Source organism: Archocentrus centrarchus, unplaced genomic scaffold, assembly GCF_007364275.1.
Source record: "Archocentrus centrarchus isolate MPI-CPG fArcCen1 unplaced genomic scaffold, fArcCen1 scaffold_58_ctg1, whole genome shotgun sequence".
Taxonomy (NCBI): Eukaryota; Metazoa; Chordata; class Actinopteri; order Cichliformes; family Cichlidae; genus Archocentrus; species Archocentrus centrarchus.
Window position 1 is genome coordinate 1003927 of NW_022060279.1, and position 24587 is coordinate 1028513.

The window sequence follows — 24587 nt, forward strand, 5'->3', positions numbered from 1 at the left end:
AGATCACTGAGTTCAGGTGTTCCAGTCACTTCCATGTCCGCAGGTGTATAAACCAAGCAGACTGCTTCTACAAACATCAGTGAAAGAATGGGTCGCTCTCATGAGCTCAGTGAATTCCAGCGTGGTACCGTGATAGGAAGCCACAGTCATAATCAACTGTTAGTGATATTATAGCAAAATGGAAGCGACTGGAAAAAACAGCAACTCAGCCACGAAGTAGCAGGTCACGTAAAATGACAGAACAGGGTCAGCAGATGCTGAAAGCGCATAATGTGCAGAGACTGTCAACTTTCTGAAGTCAGTCACTACAGACCTCCAACCTTCATGTGGCCTTCAGATCAAGAACAGTGTGTAGAGAGCTTTATGAATGGGTTTCCATGGCAGCTGCATCCAAGCCTTCCATCACCAAGCTCAATGCAAAGCGTTGATGCAGTGGTGTAAAGCACACCGCCACTGGACTCTAGAGCAGTGGAGACGTGTTCTCTGGAGGGATCAATCACACTTCTCCATCTGCCAATCTGAGGGAGGAGTCTGGGTTTGGTGGTTGCCAGGGGAACGGTACCTGTCTGACTGCACTGTGTAAAGTTTGGTGGAGGGGGGGTTATGGTGTGGGGGTGTTTTTCAGGAGTTGGGCTCGGCCCCTTAGTTCCAGTCAAAGGAACTCTGAATGCTTCAGCAGACCAAGACATTTGGGACTTTTTGGACAAAGCTCCTCTCTCCCAGGCCAAGACTCATTTTTACTCCTATTTACCAACAGCAATGTTATCCCAGATTGCTTTTCTCCACCAGTTACACCTCACCCTTCAAGTGCTCCTGACCTCTGCCAAAAGTTCCTGGACTTCTTCCAAGAAAAGGTTAACTCTGTAGATCAGCAGCTTCTGGGACCTGTACATCAGCTTCAGGATTTTATCCCCCTGTTGCACATCTACCTCAGTGCTCCTTCTCTGTGAATTCCTCTCAGGTCACCAAGTGGATCTCTCAGGCCAAATCCTCCACCTGCACACTAGACCCCCTAATGACTTTCTCATTGCTGCTGACTCTGGACACATTAGCATCCTCATCCTCTCAGCCCTTTCCGCGTCCTTTGGCACTGTTTTTCACACCATCCTTCTTTCACATCTATCCAGCTATCTTGGCCTCACTGGTACTGTACTCTCCTTGGTTCATTTCTTCCTCTCCAACTTAACACAGGTTATCACCATAGGAGGCTCCCACTCCACCTCTGCTCCAGTTAACCATAGTGTGTGCTTGAATGTGCTTGGATCCCTTCATCATCTACATACTTGATGGTCAGCTTCACTCATGGATTTAATGGGCCTCTTCTTAGCTATTCCTGTTAGGCCCAGTCATTTGCAGAGTACCTTGCAAAGCCACTACAGCCCACCTCTGTTGGCTCATAGTGAGTCTTCCAGCCCCATCACCGGCACTTCTCAACTAGTTCCTGCTTTGCTTTTTCTCTTTGGCCTCTTCCATTCGTTCTTCCCAGGGCACTCTTGAGTTCCAGGATGATCAGTTGTTTTGTTCCCTCTGTGGATCATGATCATGTCTGGTCAAAGTGTTGTGTCAACAATGTTCTGAGGAAACCTGTGCTGCCTCCCCAGATCTACATGAAGGCGCCAGTCAGAAGATGTGTGGAGGAACCTGATCGTGTTGTCCTCTTCAGTTTTGACAAAAACAATTTCCCTCTTTGGGGTCAGGATGGTATTAGCTGGAACTGATGGCACTGGCTATGCTTTCCTCAACTCCCTTGTGCATTTGTCCATGGTGCCATCAATAGCAACCTTCCACAAGGACCCTTGGGCAGCTACTCAACAGTTGTTCTAAGAAACCCTTTCCAGAGCATAGTACGTAGGCAGACTCTTGCCCTACACATGGATATTTGCTGGACTTGGTCAGCCCAGGTGATCTTATGCTGTGATACACTCTGAAACTTTTTCCATGCTTCCTGCTGCCCAAGTCTTACCTCCTTGCACAATCTCATTGTACATTCGTTATAATGACAAGTAAAGGGATTCTATTCTATTCTATTCTATTCTAACACACCTTTCATAGAAGAATCAGTTTGGGAATGAAGGTGACTCGGCGTGAGGTCACTGAAAACATTTTTACACCTTAAAAGTCACCTAATATTTAAATCCATTTTTAATGGATTTCTTTGGCCATTATATGCCCTTTGTTTGTTCATATGTTCCAGTGATCATTGAATTAAATGTTTCTCCTCATTCATTTAAATAAGGGCTTCATAGATCCACCTGGATTTGATCCAAGGTTGCACAGTTATGAGACTTGCTTCTAGAATCTACACTTTTGACTTTTAGTGTGTGGATGACTGATTGGAAAGATGCTACATTCTTGCTTAGTTAATTTAATAAAAAGATTTTCCATTTGATAGTGTATTGTTAATTACACCTTCCCATTCTCACTACCCCCCCCCCCCCCCCCTCTCTGCCTCCCTTTTTTCTATGTCTATCTTTTTTTAGGTGGCTTGGAGAAAGTAGCACCTGAGGACAGTTTCTGCCTGTATCTCACACTTTTGACTGTGGCTGTTTTGTCATGGCAGCCTGCCTGATCAGCCGTCAGCTCGCTCTCTCTCTGCAGAAAAACTTGTGGCTCAGTGCTTCAGGTAAATCCAGCTCTATTTAATATGATCAGATCCTTGTCTGTCCAGTCAGTATACATTCAGCAGTTAATTACGTGTTGCTTTGTTACCAATGTTGTGTTGTAGATGATCTCAAAACTGTTTGGACCACTGTGTAATTCCAAATTATTTTTCCACCCATATCAGTGTTTTTAATACAGCTAATTACTTATAAACAAGCTCTAAAACCCAAGAAGTTTATTGTGCTTTTTTAATCACAGATTTTAAAGGATGCAATTATTTGTCCCTGTGCCTGATACACTCTTATTAATATACCTGATAGTTTTCTATACCTTTTCAACATGTGAGGAATATTTTTGCTTATTTCAAAGGGAATTTAAGTATTTTTCTGATATTTAAAAAAAATATTGAAATAACATGATTGAAAATGAAATGGTCAAAGCCCTCATGGTGAAAATAAAACAGCTTTATATGATCGGTGTAAATGTTTGACTTGAAGGAGGATGTGCTTATACATACATGTATTTATGGTTTTCAGAGATGGTTGACTGAGTGGTGTGTCAAAGGTTTCCTGTCTGTCACCATGAGGCCAGATTTACTAGTTCAGTGTGACTAGTAATTTATTTACTAGATGTTTGTGACTCTGGCATTGACAAAATCTGTCCACAGACAGCTGCTATTGCACTCTGAACTGCATTTGTGGTAGTTTTTACCATCAAGACCATTATATGTAACTAAAACTTTGTTAAAAATGAAAGATGTCCCCACTGCCAGAGTTCTGGTAAACAGCTCAGTATCTGATGCTTTCCCATTGAGCAGAGGTACACGTCAAGGATGCCCCCTCTCACCATTATTATTTACACTTGCAATTGAACCATTAGCCGAGACTATTAGAAGCCACCAGGGCTTGTCTGGTGTCACTCTGAGGGATGAACACAGAATCTCACTTTATGCTGATGATGTCCTGCTGTTCATTACCAACCCAGAGAGCTCGGTACCCATTTTAGCATCTATTATTAATGAGTTTGGTCAGATTTCCGGTTACAAAGTTAATTATAACAAATCAGAGGCTCTCCCATTGGGAGATTCTGGGGATTGGACAAGTTCTATCAATCTCCCTTTCAGATGCTCGCCCTCAGGCTTCACCTATTTGGGAATCAGAGTATCCGCAAATATTAAGGACTTGTACAAATTAAATTTCATACCAACTCTGGTGGCAGTTAAAAATGATCTTAATTGTTGGTTCGATCTCCCCCTATCATGGCTGGGCAGGATCAGTCTGGTAAAGATGAATGTGCTCCCTAGAATACTATACCCAATGCAGATGCTGCCACTTATAATTAATAAGAGAACTATTTCTGACATCGAAAGATCTCTTTCAATTTTTATATGGCATGGAAAGAAAGCTAGATTGAAAATGAAGACACTACAGCTGCCAATAAGTGAGGGCGGTCAGGACTTCCCTAACCTTCTTTATTATAATTGGGCCTGCCATGCCCGGATAATATCAGATTGGCTGAAACAATTTTTACATCAGGAGGAGCTCCCCATGGATGCTTGGTGTTGTGCCCCTTTCTCCCCTCTCAGTTTTATCTCAACCAAAATAAGTGAACTTCCTGCTGGGATAAAAAATAATATCATGGTTAACACATTTAAGATCTGGCGCAATATTACCAGGCATGCTAGCCAGGGAAGGTTTTCAACAGTGCTACAGCCTCTAACTCAAAATAAAGCCTTCCCTCCAGGTGTAGAATTGGGTATATTCAAGAAATGGCACTCAAAGAATTTAAAATTAGTAGCTGATTTATTCAAGGATGGTAATTTTATGTCATTTACACAGCTTCAAACAAAATACGGATTACCAAATAACCACTTTTTTGGTTTTCTCCAGGTGAGACACTTTGTAAAATCGAATTTTCCAACGCCAACAGATCTACCAATAGAAGGCCCACTTGACAGCTTCCTTCTCAAATTTAATACAGCTGCTCAGAATAGCAAGAACTTCATCTCCCGGTTCTATGCTAAATTACACTCTATCTGTCCTGTTGCTGTTAACAGGAATATAGAACTATGGAATAGAGACCTGGAAACTGAACTTGATATCAGTGTATGGTCAAGGGCTTTTGGATCTGTTAAAAAAATGAGTACTTGCAACAGACTCGGAGAGAGTCAGTACAGAATACTACATAGACTGCAGCGCACCCCTTACTTTCTAAACAAAATCAACCCCCAAATCTCTCCTCTCTGTGTGAAGTGTAAAAAGGAGGTGGCAACCTTCTTTCACTGCATCTGGCAGTGCCCGTTAATATCCAGATATTGGAAAAATATTACTAGAGAGCTCAGCTCAATTTTCCACAAAAAGCTAAAGGCAGAACCAGTTTTATTTCTTCTAAACGTGCCCACGGGTCAGCTCTCATTATCTGCGGGACAGTTGTCTCTAATGGGCAAACTTCTCCTTCTGGCACGGCGATGTGTTCTGTTCCAATGGATCAGAGAGAAACCCCCTTCAGTAACTCAGTGGTATAGAGAGACATTCAAGGTGTTTCCAATGGAACGTATCAGCGCCACACTAAAGGGCAATGATGATATATTCTATTCTATCTGGCAGCCTTATTTGGCATACCTTCCTTGTGATCTTGCAGACTTCTTGCAAAAGGGGTGACCGCATTTATTTTTCACAAATAAATCATAGTAATGTAACTTCTTTCCCTGGTAGAGTACCAGTGCAATTTGTGTATGTATGTGCAATTCATGTAATGCATATATTTAGTTATTTTTTTTTACTTGTTTCATTCACTTTTGACTGTCTTAACCTGTGCTGAAGGTTTTGTTTTCTTGTTTGTTATTGCAAAAACCAATAAAAAACATATTTATAAAAAAAAAAAAAATGAAAGATGTATAGAACATATAAAAATGGCTGTAATTCCTAAATAGTTAATGCATAACTTTTTAAAACACCTTGAATTAAAGCCAAATGTCTGCATGTCTATCACATTTAACTAAAAGTATTCAACTGCAACTGCCTGCTAATCTGAGTTCCAGTAGCATGAGGAGGCTAGGAGAGTTGGTGTAGATGTCCAAAAACAGGGACACTAATTTCCTTCTGTGCTCTCAGGCTGTCTCCAGCTCCTACAGGAGAGGTCCGTTATCCTTAAGTATAGTGTTAAAATTTAGCTCTGGGAATTTGCCAGTGTATGAAGAAGTACTGAACAAAAACACAATCATTTTTTGCCATTTTCCAGTGCAGGAACTATGATGTTATTAGGTAACCCCAAACATTTATGTGATAGCCAGAACCTCTTTGGTCAGACCAGCCAGTAACACAGAAGCCAGAGCAGAATGAAAGCAGAACAAATATAAAAAAGATGAAAAATAAAAGTCAGAACTGGATTGATGAGGTAAAGCAAACATTTCTTGAAGAGAGGGAGCAACAATAGCAAAAAAATTAAGTGGTCCAATCAAAGAGATCATATATTAATTTCTGAATGTTTTACAGTGGTTATATTCTAAAACATGAATTCGCTCACACATCCACACAACCCATTATGAAGGTCCAACCTGTAACCAAACATGTCTGAAATATACCTTCAAATACAAACAAGCCAAACCAAATAAGTGTCAGAAAACCAGTGGTAGAATGGAAGGCTTTATGATAGATAGATATAATCAAACGTATTGTCCGGTGGAGTTTGGGGAAAAAAGGCAGAACCCAGAGCTGAGAAGAAGGAGGAGGGAAGCTGAGTCTTGGCTCAGGCCTTGGGAGAGAGAGGAGATTTTAGGTTACAGATGCAGCCACTATTCTATATGGCAAGATATGGAAATGACTGAATAGAGTCTGTCATTGGCAGGGTGTTGGAGATGGCACCAGGTATTTGTAGCAGGTGGTAATTAACCACCCAGGCCAGCCGAGAGATTATATCTCTCGGCTGGCCTGGGAACGCCTTGGGGTCCCTCCGGATGAGCTGGTGGAGGTAGCTGGGAGAAGGCTGACTGGGCTTCTCTGCTTGGGCTGCTGCCCCCATGACCGGGCCTCAGAGGAGAGAATGGATGGATGGTAATTAGGCTGACATACCACTTCTGACTCCACACCTGCAGTTAAGCACAGACGCAAATAACAAAGTGGAAGGGAGGTGGAGAGTCGGGCCAGGAGCTGTGGGGGAAATGAGGTGGAGCTAGAGAGCCAACATCCACTGATTCTTTAGTTTGATGTTAAATTAGCTTTTTTTTTGTTGTGTCATTGTTCTTACGATATGCTTCAAGGTTCATGTGGATATTTTCCCAGTTGAAGCCAAAAACATCTTGCCTACTTTAGCTTTAACTCAGAGTTTAAGGCCATTTATATAAAAAGGACGTTGTTGTCCATTCACAAACCTGGACAAGGAGGAATAAAGCAGAGTAAAGAGAACATAAAATTACCATGACAAATAATTAATCTTTTGTACAGATTCATAGTAATGTTGTCAGCATCATAAAGTTATTACTGATCTCAATAGCATCTTATAGTAGCATGTTTTTGACAGGAATACTCCACCCAGAATACTTAGAGCGTCAAAGCCTGGAAGAGGTCAGGAATATATGTTTGTTTGAAAGATGTTTTTAAATGTACAAATGCATAACCAAAATCCTGATTGTAAGTGTGGGGAAATACTTTTTTCCCAATGAATTTGAATGTAGAGAATTCATGACAATTTTTGTGGTTCCATCAGGTTGCAGATACGTCAGCAAGGCAGCAGCAAAGACCCAGGTGGAATTTGACTATGATGGACCCTCCATGAAAACCACAGTCCCTGGACCACGATCAAATGTAATGGTGCACACACACACACACACACACACACACACACACACACACACACTCACAGTGAGTATCTTTAATGGGGTGTTACTGTCACAAATTTTTTTTTTGTTCTTTTGGATCTCTAGGAGCTGATGAAACAGCTGGGAGAAATCCAGGTGAGCTGGGATGTCTTTGTTGGTATGTGTGGTCCATTAAAAAACAAACATATAATATATATATCTATATATATATATATATATATATATATATATATATATATATATATATATATATATATATAGAGGAGAGAGAGAGGAGATATATATATATATAGAGAGAGAGAGAGAGAGAGAGAGATATATATATATAGAGAGAGAGAGAGAGAGAGAGAGAGATATATATATATATATATAGAGAGAGGAGAGAGGGAGAGAGAGGATATATATATAGAGAGAGAGAGGAGAGAGAGAGAGATATATATATAAGAGGAGAGAGAGAGAATATATATAATAGAGAGAGAGAGAGAGAGATATATATATATAAGAGAGAGGAGAGGAGAGAGAGAAGATAATATATATATGAGAGATAGAGGATATAGAGAGGATATATATATAGAGAGAAGAGAGAGAGAGAGAGGGAGAATCTCTATAGAGAGAGAGAGAGAGAGAGATATTATATATATATAGAGGAGAGAGAGAGAGAGAGATATATATATATATATAGAGAGAGAGAGAGAGATATATATATATAGAGAGAGAGATTATATATATATAGAGAGAGAGATATATCTATATAGAGAGAGAGATATATATATATAGAGAGAGAGATATATTATATATAGAGAGATATTATAGGAGATATATATATATAGAGAGAGATATATCGATATAGATATATATATATATATATTAGGAAGTAACAACTTGCTAAAAACTTAAACTCTCTGGTGACAGTTTAAGTATAACGTGCATATGAATGTGTAAATGTTACGTTCAATTTATGTGCGTAAAAACTTCTTATGTTCTCAAACTGGCCTCAGTCATGCAGTTGCCATATACAAATACACATAAAAATAAACTGTATTTTTATGTGAAGTAAATATTTGAATCAGTCACCATATAGATGTTACACATCTTGGTACCCTCGTAGTTGAGTAAGTTTCATCAAGGTTGAGCCAGTCATGTAGGAGGAGTCTGGGAACAAACACACAGACACTGTGATTATTATAGAATGATGCAGATATATGAGTATCATTAAATACTCTGTACTGCAAATACCGTGTACAGTTTTTACTTCAGGATGTGTCTCTTCTCAGAATGTTGGAGCAGTTAACTTCTTCTGTAACTATGAGGAGAGCAGAGGAAACTACCTTGTGGATGTGGACGGCAACCGCATGCTGGATATCTACACTCAGATCTCCTCCATCCCAATAGGTCAGTAATCCACATGCTGCATGTGACTTTGTTAATCCTCAGTAAAATACAGCTAGAAACTATGTGGGATAAAAAAGTGAGATGAGGATGATTTTTGATAATGCAGGGAGTCAAATTAAAGTTTTTAAATGAAGTGTTTGTAACCAAACATGAGATGTTTCATAATAAATTAATTGAAAGATTAATGTCAAGGTCTGTAAAATTCTCTTTAAAGTGGACATTGTGGGCGCCGGGGTGGCTCAGTGAAACATCCTTCCGATGGTGTGTTTGCTGCAGTAGCTCCATGGATGGATGGTTTTTATAGTTTATAGTTTTATAACTCAATATTCCAAAGAGCTGAAGTTTACAGCTGTGCCTCCTCTCTCTGCTCGTACCTGTATGCTTTCTGAAAATGCAGGTTTTAGAACAGGAAAAGGTTGTGCCACAAAATACAGCTGTTCTAAGGCAGAGTGTAATCTACATTTAATAATCCAGAACAGAAAATACTGCAGTCTGAAGGTGTTGTTGTGTTTGTGTTTATGATGGACATTTCAGATTTGTTTTCAAGCATTCAAACGACTTGTATGGAAAACATTATTTGCATACAAGACCTCATTTCCTGCTCTCACCTTAGCTCTGGAGTGCTCTGTGTGTGTGTGTGTGTGTGTGTGTGTGTGTGTGTGTGTGTGTGTGTGTGTGTGTGTGTCACAGAACATGTGACCTATATTTGAAGAAAAATGATTTTAAAGTTTTTACCTTTATGTCCGTCGGGACAAACTGCTGTGTGTAGATATTTCAGGATGAGCTGCATGGTGGTGTGCTAAATATTTAAAATAAATTCCTTTACTGACTTTAGATGTTAGATTCAACTCACTGTCATTGTGCACACAATGGTTCCAGATCACTCATCCAGAGACGAGCATCTGCGGTCATGCAGCCAGAGACCGGCGCTAACGTGTGTTTTGGTTTGTTCTTTTGTGAGATGTCATATTTGTAAAATTTGGAATATTTTTCAGTGAAAGTCTAAAGTATGAGGACTACTGTCTGATCTGTATCAGTTTGAGAAATATTCTGTTTTATATTTTCAGTCTTGTCGGTTTAAAGTTTGAGTTTATTAAACGAATAGTGGTCAGAGGAGATGATGTTTGACAAAAACAGGTCAAATACAGATAACTATGATGGGTTTTGCTGCAGTTAGATGATTCCTTACATATGTGATCGCTTTGCTGTCATTGGACTTTGTATTATTGTTGGAGTCAGTTGTGTTACATTGAGGTACTTTGTATTTTCACTGTGTTTCTCTGCTGAAGTGTCCATCCAAAACCATAAATGCTGCAGTTATTGTAAGATTTAACAGTTTTTAATCATTTAATATCTTATGTTGAACAGGGATTAATGGGTTTGTTTGTGTGCTTTATATTAAAATGAATACTGGTTATTTTAAATGAAATAGTGATGTGTCTTTGGTAAAGCCTCTCCTGTTGTGTTGTCCCACAGGCTACAACCACCCTGCCCTCCTCAAACTGATGACCAATCCAAACAATCTGGTGAGTCACATACAAGATCATTTTTTCATCAGGTCAATAACGGTGTGGAACATTGTGTTGAATGATTTACTGTGCAGCAGTCAAAAGAAGTGGTTTGTGTTATCGTTCCTCGCGGTCCCGCTGGGAGTAAAGCGACCCAGGCCAAAGATCATCATATGATCTCTGGGTGTAGACTCATGATCGTAATCACAGTTCTCCCCACAGATTTAGCTGAGCTCATGTGATGACAACATGAGTTACACATATGGTCGCCTAGATAGGCCCAACCCTAAAGGCTAAAGGAGCGGGATTCAAACCTGTGCATCCTGTTTTCACCCTGTTTCATTCAAAATGTCCTCACCCAAAGTGATCAGTTAGTTCCATCACTTCCTTTTTCAGTGGCCACTTGCCACAATTCACCATGCTGTGTTTACAAAGTTACAAAGTTTTTTCTGTCATGTTTTTTCTGTCAGAGGAGAGGAAGGCTCTTCATAGCATGGTCTACTGACTGAAGCTGTGTTTTTAAAGTGAAAACACTGAGTATCTGTGGCTGCGGTCAGGGTTGGAGGTTCAAGTCCATGTCATGTCCTTTTGAAACAGTTTGTCTTTCCTCCAGAGTACATTTGTGAATCGGCCGGCTCTGGGAATCCTGCCGCCGGAGAACTTTCCAGACAGAATCACTGAAAGTCTTCTCTCAGTGAGAAACACACACACACACACACACACACACACACACACACACACACACACACACACACACACACACACACACTCTCACTCACTCTTACCAGTTTGAATTTACATTGGTGAACATGTTTTATTGTTGTTACTTTAGTTCTAGTTTTAATGTAACTGCATATAAGATCAAATGCCTTGATTGATTTCTCTGCAGCTAGCTCACCTGTGCTAACCGCTGTCTTCCCTGCCTCCATGGTTACTCCTACTTTACTTCCTGTCAGGTGGCCCCTAGTGGAATGACGCGTGTTCAGACAATGGCCTGTGGTTCTTGCTCCAATGAGAATGCTTACAAAGCGATTTTTATCTGGTATAGGGTGAGTGAGTACACATTTGATTTGCTCACACCATGTTAAATGTTATCTGGTGAACACGGTTTAAAGATCTGAGTAAAACTGATGAAGAACTGCAGAAAGAAGCTGCCTAAAATACATCCAAACCTTTGTAGCAAAGTGATCTCATATCTTCATCCATGAATTAAAACTGAACGAAAAATAGACAAATTAACTTATTACGTTTTTAATGCAAAGGTCACCGTTCAGCAATGACCTGTATGCTCTGATTAGTGAAAGGCAGCCTTGCAGCCCAACATGAGTCTTATTCAGAAGCTGACTTGTCTGTTTGACCTGTACGTTTGAATAAGAAACATCTTGCATCCACTTACTTTGTCTTTATCAGTACTGTTATTTGATATTACTATAACAGACAACTGAATCCAAATCAGGTGCTAAAATTAAGACTATGAAGTAGAAGCACTTTCTGCAGGCTGCTCCCTTATTCACAGTGACAGTCAGTTATCCAGTGTGAGTGCAGCTTCATCTCTGTGCAAACTGCTCACAGCGTTTGTTTTTGCTTTAGAACAAAGAACGAGGCCACAGCACACCGTCTGCTGACGAGCTGAACACCTGCATGATCAATCAGGTCTTACTGATCATAATTAGCATTGACTAAATACTTGAATATTTTGTAGTTGTGTGTTTTTTTATGTTTCTATGTTATTCTCTTGTTTAATATCACTGAATCCCCACATCTTTCCATCTCAGGCACCAGGCTGTCCAGATCTCAGTATTTTATCTTTCATGGGAGGTTTCCATGGAAGAACATTAGGTATGTTACACACACAACACACACACACACACACACATCTGGAATCTGCTCACTCCCCCAGGTTAGGGGTCACTGCCCTGAGTGTTCTGATTATCATGGGGAATCACTTTTACCCTCAACTTCACATTGTTTTCTAGCTCTTCTCTCAGCCCTTGGTATTTCTCCATTTTCTCGTGTCTGCCCTTGGGGGCGTGTCCCATTTTGACCTCAGGACTTCCAGCTCATACTTGGCACAGATGTTCCTGTATACTATGCCGGCCACTTGGTTATGGCGTTCCATGTATGCCCTGCCTGCTAGCATCTTGCACCCTGCTGTTATGTGCTGGATATTCTCAAGAGCATCTCTGCACAGCCTGCACCTGGGGTCTTCCCTGGTGTGGTAGACCCCAGCCTCTATTGATCTTGTGCTTAGAGCTTGTTCCTGTGCTGCCATGATTAGTGCCTCTGTGCTGTCTTTCAGTCCAGCTTTGTCCAGCCATTGGTAGCCATAACCCCCCCTCCACCAAACTTTACACAATGCAGTCAGACAGGTACTGTTCCCCTGGCATCCTCCAAACCCAGACTCCTCCCTCAGATTGGCAGATGGAGAAGTGTGATTGATCCCTCCAGAGAACACGTCTCCACTGCTCTAGAGTCCAGTGGCGGCGTGCTTTACACCATGGAAACCCATCTCATGAAGCTCTCTGTTCTTGAGCTGATCTGAAGGCCACATGAAGGTTGGAGGTCTGTAGTGATTGACTCTGCAGAAAGTTGGTGACCTCTGTGCACTATGACCCTCAGCATCCTCTGAGGTGATTTTACGAGGCCTACCACTTCATGGCTGAGCTGCTGTTGTTCCCATTCCCTTCCACTTTGTTATAATCCCACTAACAGCTGACTGTGGAATATTTAGCAGTGACTGGACTTGTTGCACAGGTATCATCCTATCACGGTACCACGCTGGAACTCACTGAGCTCCTGAGAGCGACCCATTCTTTCACTGATGTTTGTAGAAGCAGTCTGCATGCACAGGTGCTGGTTTATACACCTGTGGAAGAGACTGGAACACCTGAACTCAGGGATCTGGATGGTGTATATCGTGACACACCATTCCTATATGACATTCCATTTGATGCTCTGTTGAACTGACAAATGCACAAACATTAGGATTTTTATAAAATATTTGCATATGCCATATAGCTCTTGGCACTCACAGGCAGTGTTTATGCAATGTTTCATCAAGACTGGTCCACAGTGCACACATACACTACACTACATTATACTATGATTTGTGTCTTTAGTTCTATCCAGTACAGTAAGAAACTTTAGACTGTGAACTGAATGTGCTGTATGTAAGGAAATGACTTCTTGGATAGATGAACCAAAGGCTGAGATAATATTCCAGCTTTGTGGATTTATTACTAACCTGCTGCTCCTGCCTTGTCAAGGTTGTTTGGCAACGACGCACTCCAAAGTGATCCACAAACTGGACATTCCATCATTTGATTGGCCTGTTGCCCCATTCCCCAGACTACAGTACCCACTGGATGAGTTTACCAGAGAGAACGCGCAGGAAGAGGCTCGTTGTTTGGAAGAGGTATGCTGTATGTATATGCTGTATGTATATGCAGAGTCGATACTGTATTGGTAGATGAGAACAGCCATAAAGTACAGGCCAAAATGTAGTCACGGCAATGTTTTTGTTATTTAATTAGTTTTTAATTAATTTACCCTGGTTATTTGAGGAAAATGGTCTTTTTAGTAGTTATACATTTTTATTTTATCATTTTTGGCCTGTGTGGTCCACTCCCACATAAGAGCTACAGTAGCACAATTATGCTGACTATGGTGTACTGAAAAAAGAAGTCAAAAACCAGTGCAAGCTGCTGCGTATGGGGCTACAAAGAGGCATTGTACAGATGCTGGGATATGCTGGGAAAAGGTCTCAACCTAAAGGATTTAAAGAACCTGCTGCTAAAGTCTTGATGCCACATTCAGAGGTCTTTTGTCTTTTTCTCTTATAGTCAAAGCTGCTGCCATAAAGGATACATATGCAATATTAGGCAGGTGCTTTAATGTTGTGATTGTGACTGATGTAAGTCACTTTATCTATTGAGACAGTTGAGTGTTACATTTTCTAAAAATCATTAAGACGAAAAAATGTCTCTTAACAGCATTAAGTGGTGTGTGTGATGCTGGGACTCTTGTGTGCAACTGCAGGTGGAAGATTTGATTGTGAAGTGGAGGCAGAAGGGAAAGCCTGTAGCAGGGATTGTGATTGAGCCGATTCAGTCCGAAGGCGGCGATAACCACGCCTCGCCAGACTTCTTCCGGAGACTTCGCAACATCGCACGCAAGGTACGTCTAAGTCATTCTAAGGTACACCAGCTTGATAAACTGGTCTGTGTGCCTCTTTGATGCAGTTAATCTTTACGCAGCAGTGTGTTCAAATTATATGCATCAAATATTAAAAAACTAGCTTGTGATTGCTGTCTATATCAATATCAGTTGATAATGGATTTGGCTGGATTATGATGAACAGTCTCTGATTAGTGTGAGAACAGGATGAGACTGCTTAGGTAAGTAATTACCACAAAGCATAATACTGACATGTGCAGTGTGTAAGTACACTGATGGTGTTGTTTGGTTTAAGCTTTTTATGGCTGTTACTTCTACGCCTGAAAGGATTTAAAGTTGCAGGAGATTCACGACACGTGTAACGACACGTAGAGACATGTAGAGACATGTCGATGGGATTCAGACCGGAGACTGAAACTGTGCTCATACGATGTTTGACAGGAAATCTGCCCATAGCGGGAAATAAGCATGCGGAGATCCTGTTTGTTTAGTAAGGCTGTGTCACAGGCATGTCGAGTCATGTCTTTGTATTCCAGGGAGAGTCAGGATGGATACCTTTTAGTCGCTTTGGTATGGAGCTGGTTGGATATGGCTTGAAAAACTGGAATGCAATGATTTCAGCCCAGTATTCCTTAAAACTTCCTCCAAACAGTTAATAAACTTTACAGTGGAGGCTTACTAAGTAAAGGAAATTCCTACATGCATTACTACAAGGACGCACACGAGAAACTGGGACTTTGTTGAGGTCTGCACCAATAAGCTGAACTCAGTATTCAATATGTTGCTCAGTCTTAATTTTATCTCTTTATAAAGAGTAAATGTTACAGTTAGGCAATGCAAACGTGAAATGTATGAAATTCATCTGTAGTTTTTCATGTATTTTTTTCTTGTTCTAATCTGTTCTGAGCTTGAACGAGTGCATTAATCAGTGTGTGAGGTAGGACAGCAGGCGTGATCGTCACTGAGAGACGATCTGTATCTGATGTGTTAAACTGCATCACCGAGAACGTTTGTTCACATATGAACGGAGCTCCAAAGAGAGCAACATCTTCACTGTTGGCACGTCACTGCAGCGTCCTCATGAAAGCCTTCCCCAGGCTATACAGTACATGTACAACAGACACTTGCCTTGTCTGCTCATTAGTGCAGTGGCATCGACAGCAAACACAAGGTCTGCCTTCTATTCTGGAGCGTCCTCACAAACTCCTGAATTTCTGCTCTAAGGTCCCAGAGTGATTTTATTACATTCAGTCTCATGCAAAGTGCAGCAAGCTGTCTGTGAGTCACTGCTCGTGCCCTGATGAAGATTTCTATTTTAATTACAACATCAATAATATGGTACATTTTTAGCACTGATTTAGGTTCTGGGTTTACTTCAGTCACTTCATCTTTCATCTGCTTCACAAGTCCAACATTTTTCCCGTCATGTTTGGACAGTCATTGGTTGTAACACCTGCCAGTTTGTCCCATTTCAGCCCAACTCTACCAAAGCATGCAGTTCCCTCTGTCAGTAAATCTCTCCCCGTCTCTTTTACAAAAGTTAGTATTGGGCTGTGTCGTGGATGTCACATCTCTCATCCACAGCCGAGGACAAATAGTCAAAATTGCCTGCTTTGTTTTTCCATTAAACTCCAGATTTCCCACAAGGTCCTCGATCCATCTTGTTATCGTTCACCTGGTGAGGGACACGTTCTCAAAAGCTTCTTTTTTCTCTTGAAAATATTAATGTAGCAGAGTCCACCAAACACTCTGATAAAGTCCCCGTCAGACAACAGCTTATAGTTTGTGCAAAATCACAAAGATGTCGTGACTGCTCCGTCCTTGGATATGTAAAGCTTGGTAAAAAGTCCTTGTTGCTTTTGCAGCTTTGCTAGCAAAGTTTCAGATGTCCACTCGCACTCTGCATCGACATCAGTTAAGTTCTTGTATTTCCGTGTGTGTATCTTGTAATGGCAATTCAAACTGAATTCCTTAAACACAGCAGTCTACTATCCACAAACTACGCACACACTTTAAACTCTGACTTCACAAAATGAACAGAAGTTCATGTCTTGTTAAAAACTCAGTCTTTCTTTAATGTGAGCTGACGTCTTTTGGAGCTAGCAAACTCACCTTTACATTCTCGCACACACACACACACGGACGGACCTAAATTAAAAGGCAAAAACAGTCACCGTCAAAATAAAAGCAGCAAAGGAAAACAATAAGCCATTCTCTGATGGGGGGGGTTATCAGAGTGTTTGATGGTTGAAATGGGACGTCACACAAGCCGGTCAGGGACATCCAAAGGTCCAGCTGTAGCTGTATGATGCCCAGGTCTGGTTTAGACAGATTGTAATGGCACATTTGTGCTGTTTACTGAATACTGTATAAAATGGTCTGGTTTTGACCTGAATACAGTAACTCTTGCCCTCAATTTTCCAACAACTGCAATGTACCCAGGGAACATCGCCATCCACAGCCGGTGATAAAATTAGTATCTGTGTGTCTGATTTATCAAATAACATGATTTTTTTTTTGATTAATGTATTTGTACCTTTAACAGAATTCCTGTTAAATGTTATATTTGGACAGACTGATTACATAATTTAAAGGTTTAGTGGAGGTATACCATGCATCTTTGCTTCTTCCCCCAGCATGGCTGTGCTTTTCATGTGGATGAGGTCCAGACTGGTGGGGGATGCACAGGAAAGTTTTGGGCCCATGAGCACTGGGGTACGGACGACCCTGCTGACATTGTCTCCTTTAGCAAGAAGCTTCTGTCTGGAGGCTACTACCACAAGGATGAACTACAGGCAGATAAGGTTTGTCATTTTTATGTCTGTTGTTTTTTCCACAATAAAATGTGGTGTCAAACACCAAAACAGGTGCACGCTGAAGAGATGCTCCAGAAAAAGCATATTTATTTAGTACAATTATTACAGTTTACATTGGCAAGAAATAAAGACTACATTCACTCACCATCCAGATCCCTGAGTTCAGGTGTTCCAGTCACTTCCACAGGTGATAGGATGATACCTGTGCAACAAGTCCAGTCACTACTAAATATTCCACAGTCAGCTGTTAGTGGGATTATAACAAGGTGGAAGGGAATGGGAACAACCACATAAAATCACAGAGTGGGGTCAGTGGATCCTGAGGGTCATAGTGCACAGAGGTCACCAACTTTCTGCAGAGTCAATCACTACAGACCTCCAACCTTCATGTGACCTTCACATCAGCTCAAGAACTGTGAGAGCTTCACAAATGGGTTTCCATGGCAGCTGCATCCAAGCCTTCCATCACCAAGATCAATGCAAAGTGTTGGTTGCAGTGGTGTAAAGCACGCCGCCACTGGACCCAGCAGTGGAGACGTGTTCTCTGGAGGGATAACAAAGCAGCTCCAGATGAGCCAGTTTGGTGTGGAAGAACTTGACTGGCCTGCACAGAGTCCTGACCTCAGCCTGACAGAACACCTTTGGGATGGATTAGAGCAGAGACTGTGAGCCAGGCCTTCTCTCCAACATCAGTGTCTGACCTCACAGATGTGCTTCTGGAAGAATGGTCAGAAATTCCCATAAACACTCCTAAACCTGTGGAAAGACTTCCCAGAAGAGCTGGAGCTGTTACAGCTGCAGAGGGTGGGCCCACATCATATTAAAGCCTCTGGATTAAGAATGGATGTTACTCAGGTTCATGTGTGTGTGTGAAGGCAGACATATGAATAGTTTTATCAGCATAGTGTATCAGATGTATTTATGCTCCCTGTTTGCCAGTACAGGAAATGTTTTGTGTATCTGTGCAAAGCTCTGAAAAAGCTACGTGTGGACCCTGAAGGTTACGTAGACCTCTTTAATCTCTCAGGATCACATTTTGAACTTCTTTGTTTAGCTGACATGTAGTAAACTCCAGTTTTTGTTGTAAATACATTAAATAATTTATTGTGGCTTGATTATTAATGTGAATATGGCTCAACTTGAACTAAATTAGGCTTTCTATATACATTTCTGGGAATGGGTAATATTACCCAGGAAGTTAAAATATTGTAGTTTGGGGGTTTTTTGAGAGCATATATCCAACATGTAGCTGTTTTGTGTTCTTGAAGTTCTTCTTGCATCCCCTAACCTGCATTAACATCAGGTTACCTATTGGGATGTGCATGCACTACCACAATACGAGGAAATAAACTATTTTTGTTTTATATAATGTATTTAAGAAGCTCAGAAAGAGAATATATTCTGTGGTAATTGTGCTGGTAGACAATCTAAGGATGACAAATCTGAAGGTTTTCTGAAGGTTGTCATCTGGGGAGCCATAACATACAAGTCTGTGTATGAAGTCAAAAAATAACTGACCTAATAGTTACCCAAACTCTTTAGTTCAATTAAATAATAATAGTAATAATTATTATTATTATTATTGTTGATAATGTTATTGTCATTGTTGTTATTATGTGCTGTGATGATTCATATTTATTTAGACCATATGGATTTGTAGAAATAGGTAATTATGTAATCTCATTTGTATTAAAAAATTTACATTTTAGTTTTACAGATCTAATGACACCCCCCCCACCCCCACCCCAGTGCATTACAGCCAATCAGCAGCTGTTTTCTGATAGCTCTTATGTGTGTTATTTTGTGCTTTGCGGCCCAGTATCCAGTGTCTTTGCTTGTGCTTTCTTCAGCCCTACCGCATCTTTAACACATGGATGGGCGACCCGTCAAAGAACTTGTTCCTTTCTGAGGTTCTGAATGTGATTCGTAGAGAAAATCTTCTGGAGGAAGTGACCCGTTCTGGGAAAGCCTTGCTAAATGGCCTTTGTGAGCTACAGGTACTATTCTTGTTTTTTCACACGTGTTTATCAATGGATATGAATTTATTTATGGGTATTTTTAATTTCTTCAGATTATCTTTGGCCAAGTTTCAGTGCCCCACTTTGCAGTGCGAAATGCAAATACACTGCTCAAAAACATTAAAGGGTCAGAGTTCAGCATCAGTCAGTGAACCTCTGAGATATTGATGAGGTCAGTAAGTATCAGGGGGGGGGGGGGTCATCAGCTTCAGCTGCTTTGGTGTTCATCAAATTACCAACAGGTGCACTAGAGGGACATCAGTGAGACACCCCCCAAACAGGAATGTTTTCACAGGACTCTCAGTTTTTCCCCTCCTCATCTTTTCTGACTGGTTTTCACTAGTTCTGCATTTGGCTAGGGTCAGAGTCACTGCTGGTAGCATGAGGTCATACCTGGACCCTACAGAGGCTGCACAGGTGGGAGGATACCCAGGAACACAGATGGAGGCCTATCATGTATATAAAAGACCCAGGTCTGCTAGGACGAGGCCAGGCCTCAGTGGATTACTGTGGTTATGGGGGGAAGAAAGAAATCAGGAACCCAGAAAGACATGAAGCAAAGCCACACATGGATGCAAACCCTGTCTGAGGAGTTTGTTACCCAGATGGCTTTGCTGCTACAGAAAGTCTCACCTAAACAAAAGCATTTTGAATCCAGGAAGTGCTCACACTCGAATACACTTCAACTACACAGGTTTTTTGTTGTTGCTTTTTAGCAACACCTTTTAACAAAGGTGAGCCACATGCATGTTTACCACTATATTGCTTTACGCAGTGGAAAATACTGTAAGCAGGGTGATGAGCTGTAGTAACTACAGAGGGATAAAGTTATGTGGGAAAGAGCTGTTGAAGCTCGGTGATGTCAGTGAGCAGCAGTGTGGCTTCATGCTGAGAAAGAGCACTTCAGATGTGATGATTGCTTTGAGAGTGCTGATGGAGACGTATAGAGAAGGCCACAAGGAAGTGCATGTTTGTGGAGACAAAATATGATGGAGCGCCAGCAGAGACATACTGAGGGTGGTGCAGGACGTGTTGTGGACAGTGAGACAGTGGTGAGGTGTGCGGTAGGAGTGAGAGATGTGTTCAAGGAAAGGGTGGAATTACATCAGGGATCAGCTCTGAGCCCCTTGTTGTTTGTGGTGCTGATGGGAGCAGGTGGGAGAGAGCCCGGAGAGGTGGAGGTATGCTCTGGAGAGAAGAGGAATCAAAGTCAGCAAAAACAAGACAGAATATGTATGAGAGGGAGACAGGTGCAACTCTGAGGTCCACAAGAGAGGTGAAGAAGAGGGTGCCGGCAGGGTGGAGTGGGTGGAGACGAGTGTCGGGTGATTTGTGACAGAAGGAGGAGTGGAAGGGAAGATTACACGATGTTTATGTTCATGACTTTAGATGGTTGTGATCATGAATTACACGTGTTTGTTCTGCAGGCTCAGTACTCTGGCATATTGAGCCGAGCCCGGGGGCAGGGGACCTTCTGCGCGATTGATATCTGTGATGATGCAACACGTGATAGGATCCTACTCAAGGCCAGAGACAAAGGTAGGAAGGATATCAAGATTTCTTTTTTCTCTGTATGGAGGGCTGCCATTGGTTCAGCCTTGCACTCTATCTTTAATATGGCTGAAAACGATCAGTGAGCAGATCTCACTGTGTTCATAACACCGTCAAAGGAATCCCTGTCCTAAAGTGTGGGATCGCTGTGTGATATATCTGATAAAACATGAATGTTTTGTTTCACTGACAGGTCTCCTCCTCGGGGGCTGCGGGGAACGTTCCATCCGATTCCGTCCAGCTCTGGTTTTCAAGGAGTATCATGTGAACATCTTCCTCAACATTTTTAATGATGTGCTTGCGCAGCACAAATAGATCCTGACAGAACCTCTCTGACATAAGTTATCTGAGTTCATCCAGAATGGGGGGGGGAGTAGCTCCAGACACTGAGAGAACAGAAGCACAATCGTTTTAAATTGAACCGGCCCCGGATCTGCAGGTCATGTGACGGCCGAGGGCTCGTTTCTTCAATTGTAGTAGGTGAGAATTTTATAGAATGTTCACTTTTCTGGAAAATAAACCCATTAAAATAAGCCTAGAATCTTTTTAATCTAGACTCATGTAAATTTATTAAACTATAAGTCTTAATGGAGTCAGGCAACAATAACAACAGTAACAGTTGTTACTTTTTTCCAGAAAAATAACCACTTACAGGAAACAGTCAAATATTTTAGTTGTGAAGAGAAGATCGCACAGCTGTGTTTCCCAAATGGCAGCGTGTCTGACATGTACTGAGCCAAAACCAAATGTTGGTTTTTAGGTGTGTTTTTAAGTCAGGTTCAAAGATCCTCTGAAGCTGTTATATAAAAATAATATCTTCATTACTAATCTGGCCTAAAAAAGCTCTTGAATACTATCAGGAAAATATGATCATATGAGATTCATAAGTGTGGCTAAAAATGGGTGTTTTTCTCCAACAAGTACTATAGCAATAAACACAATAATGTTCCAACTCCTAATGAACCTGTTGGCTCAGAACAGCTGCTTCATCTCACTGCACTGATTCATGCTGGCACACAGCCGTCCTGGATACAGAGTCACTGACACTCTTTGTATGAACACAGTAAATCTGAACCGTCCATATTCTTATGACTATTGTGTTGCTCTTAATAGGAATAACTTTTCAACTTGAAATGATGTAGCTGAGAACAGTGTGAATCTTACATGGACCATGAAAATGTCATAGATTATTTAGTGCCTGCATGTTATTTAAATGTGCATTTTTGTTTGGTTTTTTATGCCATTTCCTTAAAACAGAGCATTGATACAGTTTACCTTACATTTGAAAAAGAGCTTCATTGTAGTTGCCAGATATTGTTTTTAATTTAATACTTCTCATCTGTGGCAGGATGAATAAGTAGTGCCAGTGTATTAAGCATATAAAATAATTTTAAGAATGCTGTGTAAAATACAGCTAAAGACAGAATGCACTGGTTTAAAAATCTTTTAAAGCTTAATACTGTCACCCGGGATGGGCTCCAGTCCTGTGTGATCTGGGAAAGGCGTTCCTATTTGGATACATGGTTGAGAACATGGATGCCATATGAGCCCACGTCCTGTGTGCTGTTGGGTTTAAATGTATGTTGGGTTACACTTTGCATAAAAGCATGTCTGACATGCTGAATCCCATTGGTCTTACAGGTGACACAAAGTACAAATATTAAAGTAATCTTCTCCCAATCCTGAATTCAGGATTACATAGAAGTGAACATGTCAACACTGAAGAAATTCAACCAATACTAAACTCATACAGACACTATGCTGCTATTGCAGTGGTAACAGTCCAGCTGCCACACAGAGTCAGAGAGACCCTCATAAAGCTTACTGTAGCTACATAGGTGGATTTGAACTCTAAGCACACGTCTATTCAACGCGGTGGTCGAAAACACATTATTTTATGTGTAAATTACCAAATAACTTTGCTGCTGAAATGAATGAAGTATTTGGCATTGGTTTTTTTGGATTAACCGGCTCTATAGAACATTTTCAGTAGTAGTGAATGTTCCATGAAGCTTTTAGGCAAGTGTTAGGAATGTGAGCAGGTTCATAAATGTCTTTGCTAATAATATTAATGTCTTTATTGTTTGCTTATTACAGTCAAATACAAATCTGTGATTTTTTTTTTTTTTACATTCATGCTGCATAAATTTTACCCCATTTAATGCAGAGTATTAAAAACACCGTTCACAGGGTCAGTTTGTCTTGTATAACCTACACTTTATACTGAACATGAGTCAGAAGGGTTGATTTGTACCAGATGTTCCTTAATATGATGGTGGTTAAGACAACAGTGCCTGTCTCCTTGTTGTCAATCATTATATGGGGTATCTGTAATAATCTTTGAAAATTTTACACTCAGTACTTGCACTTGTGATTTAACATTGATGATTATTACTGTAATTATAGATAGCTCCAATGATTATTGTCTATAAAACATTATGTCCATGTACTGTGATAAATAAATCAAGTTTTGAAAACTTCAGAGTTTTTATTTCTGTTGAAAGGTTTTTGACCTTAGGAAAATCATGCGACTGTAAATGGACTACTCTATTGTGCTGTTTGGCTCTTTCTCAGAGAATACGTTCATGCAGTGCTTCATCCAAATCTGAAAAAAAAAAACTACCTGACCCCTCAGAATCAGATGCAATAATCGTGTTTTTGGTCAGCACGAATTCTTCTATAACCGTATTTGGAGAACCATATCATGGGATAGTTTCAGTACTGTCTGACCTAGAGGAACAGAAACAAGCATTGGTATTCTGATCATTGACTGGATAAAATTTACAGTAATCCATTTTGTGTCAAGCTCTGAGATAGGCATAAAAGAAAGATGTCCTTTTTAGCAAGGAGCAACCTCCAGGGCTGAAAAATGTGTCACAAATGTCCCCATGGACTCCCATGTTTAAATGCCCAACTTTACCACATTAAAAAAGCCTGAAAAGCTCAAATGATCTTCTTACAGCCTCTGACAGTGGACTCATCTCTGTGCTTGTCTTGTTGGACCTCAGTGCAGCTTTGATACTGTTGACCATAACATTTTATTACAGAGATTAGAGCATACTATAGGTATTAAAGGTACTGCACTGCAGTGGTTTGAATCATATTTATCTCATAGACTCCAATTTGTTCATGTAAATGAGGAGTCTTCTTCACACACTAAGGTTAATTATGGAGTTCCACAGGGTTCTGTGCTAGGACCAAACATCCTTTCTCAGAGTGATGCTGAAAAGCTCATTCATGCATTTATTACTTCTAGGCTGGACTATTGTAATTCATTATTATCAGGCTGTCCTAAAAGCTCCCTGAAAAGCCTTCAGCTGATCCAAAATGCTGCAGCTAGAGTACTGACAGGGACTAGAAAGAGAGAGCAGATTTCTCCCATATTGGCTTCTCTTCATTGGCTCCCTGTTAAATCTAGAATAGAATTTAAAATCCTTCTCCTCACCTACAAGGTCTTGAATAATCAGGCTCCATCTTATCTCAAAGACCTCATAGTACCATATCACCCCAACAGAGCACTTCGCTCTCAGACTGCTGGCTTACTTGTGGTTCCTAGGATACTTACAAGTAGAATGGGAGGCAGAGCCTTCAGCTTTCAGGCCCCTCTTCTGTGGAACCAGCTCCCAGCTTGGATTCAGGAGACAGCTTTTCAGCATCACTCTGAGAAAGGATGTTTCTAATTTTAGAAATATTGCGCAAATGCAAAAAA

The 24587-nt window shown here is 40.9% G+C and overlaps 1 protein-coding gene across 3 annotated transcripts in view; it reads left to right on the forward strand.

The window, feature by feature from the left end:
- The window catches only part of abat (4-aminobutyrate aminotransferase), a 33355-nt gene extending 9995 nt beyond the window's left edge, over positions 1-23360 (forward strand). For all 3 annotated transcript variants that reach the window (XM_030725524.1, XM_030725526.1, XM_030725525.1), the window contains 15 exons: positions 2481-2623; positions 7306-7403; positions 7523-7552; positions 8692-8809; positions 10286-10335; positions 10931-11011; positions 11274-11366; positions 11908-11970; positions 12093-12156; positions 13584-13732; positions 14356-14493; positions 17130-17297; positions 19160-19306; positions 20755-20866; positions 21072-23360. In XM_030725524.1, coding sequence (XP_030581384.1) covers positions 2554-2623; positions 7306-7403; positions 7523-7552; positions 8692-8809; positions 10286-10335; positions 10931-11011; positions 11274-11366; positions 11908-11970; positions 12093-12156; positions 13584-13732; positions 14356-14493; positions 17130-17297; positions 19160-19306; positions 20755-20866; positions 21072-21193 — 1503 coding nt within the window. In that variant the 5' untranslated portion in view covers positions 2481-2553 and the 3' untranslated portion in view covers positions 21194-23360. The remainder of the gene's footprint in view (positions 1-2480; positions 2624-7305; positions 7404-7522; positions 7553-8691; positions 8810-10285; positions 10336-10930; positions 11012-11273; positions 11367-11907; positions 11971-12092; positions 12157-13583; positions 13733-14355; positions 14494-17129; positions 17298-19159; positions 19307-20754; positions 20867-21071) is intronic.
- The last annotated feature ends 1227 nt before the right edge of the window (positions 23361-24587 follow it).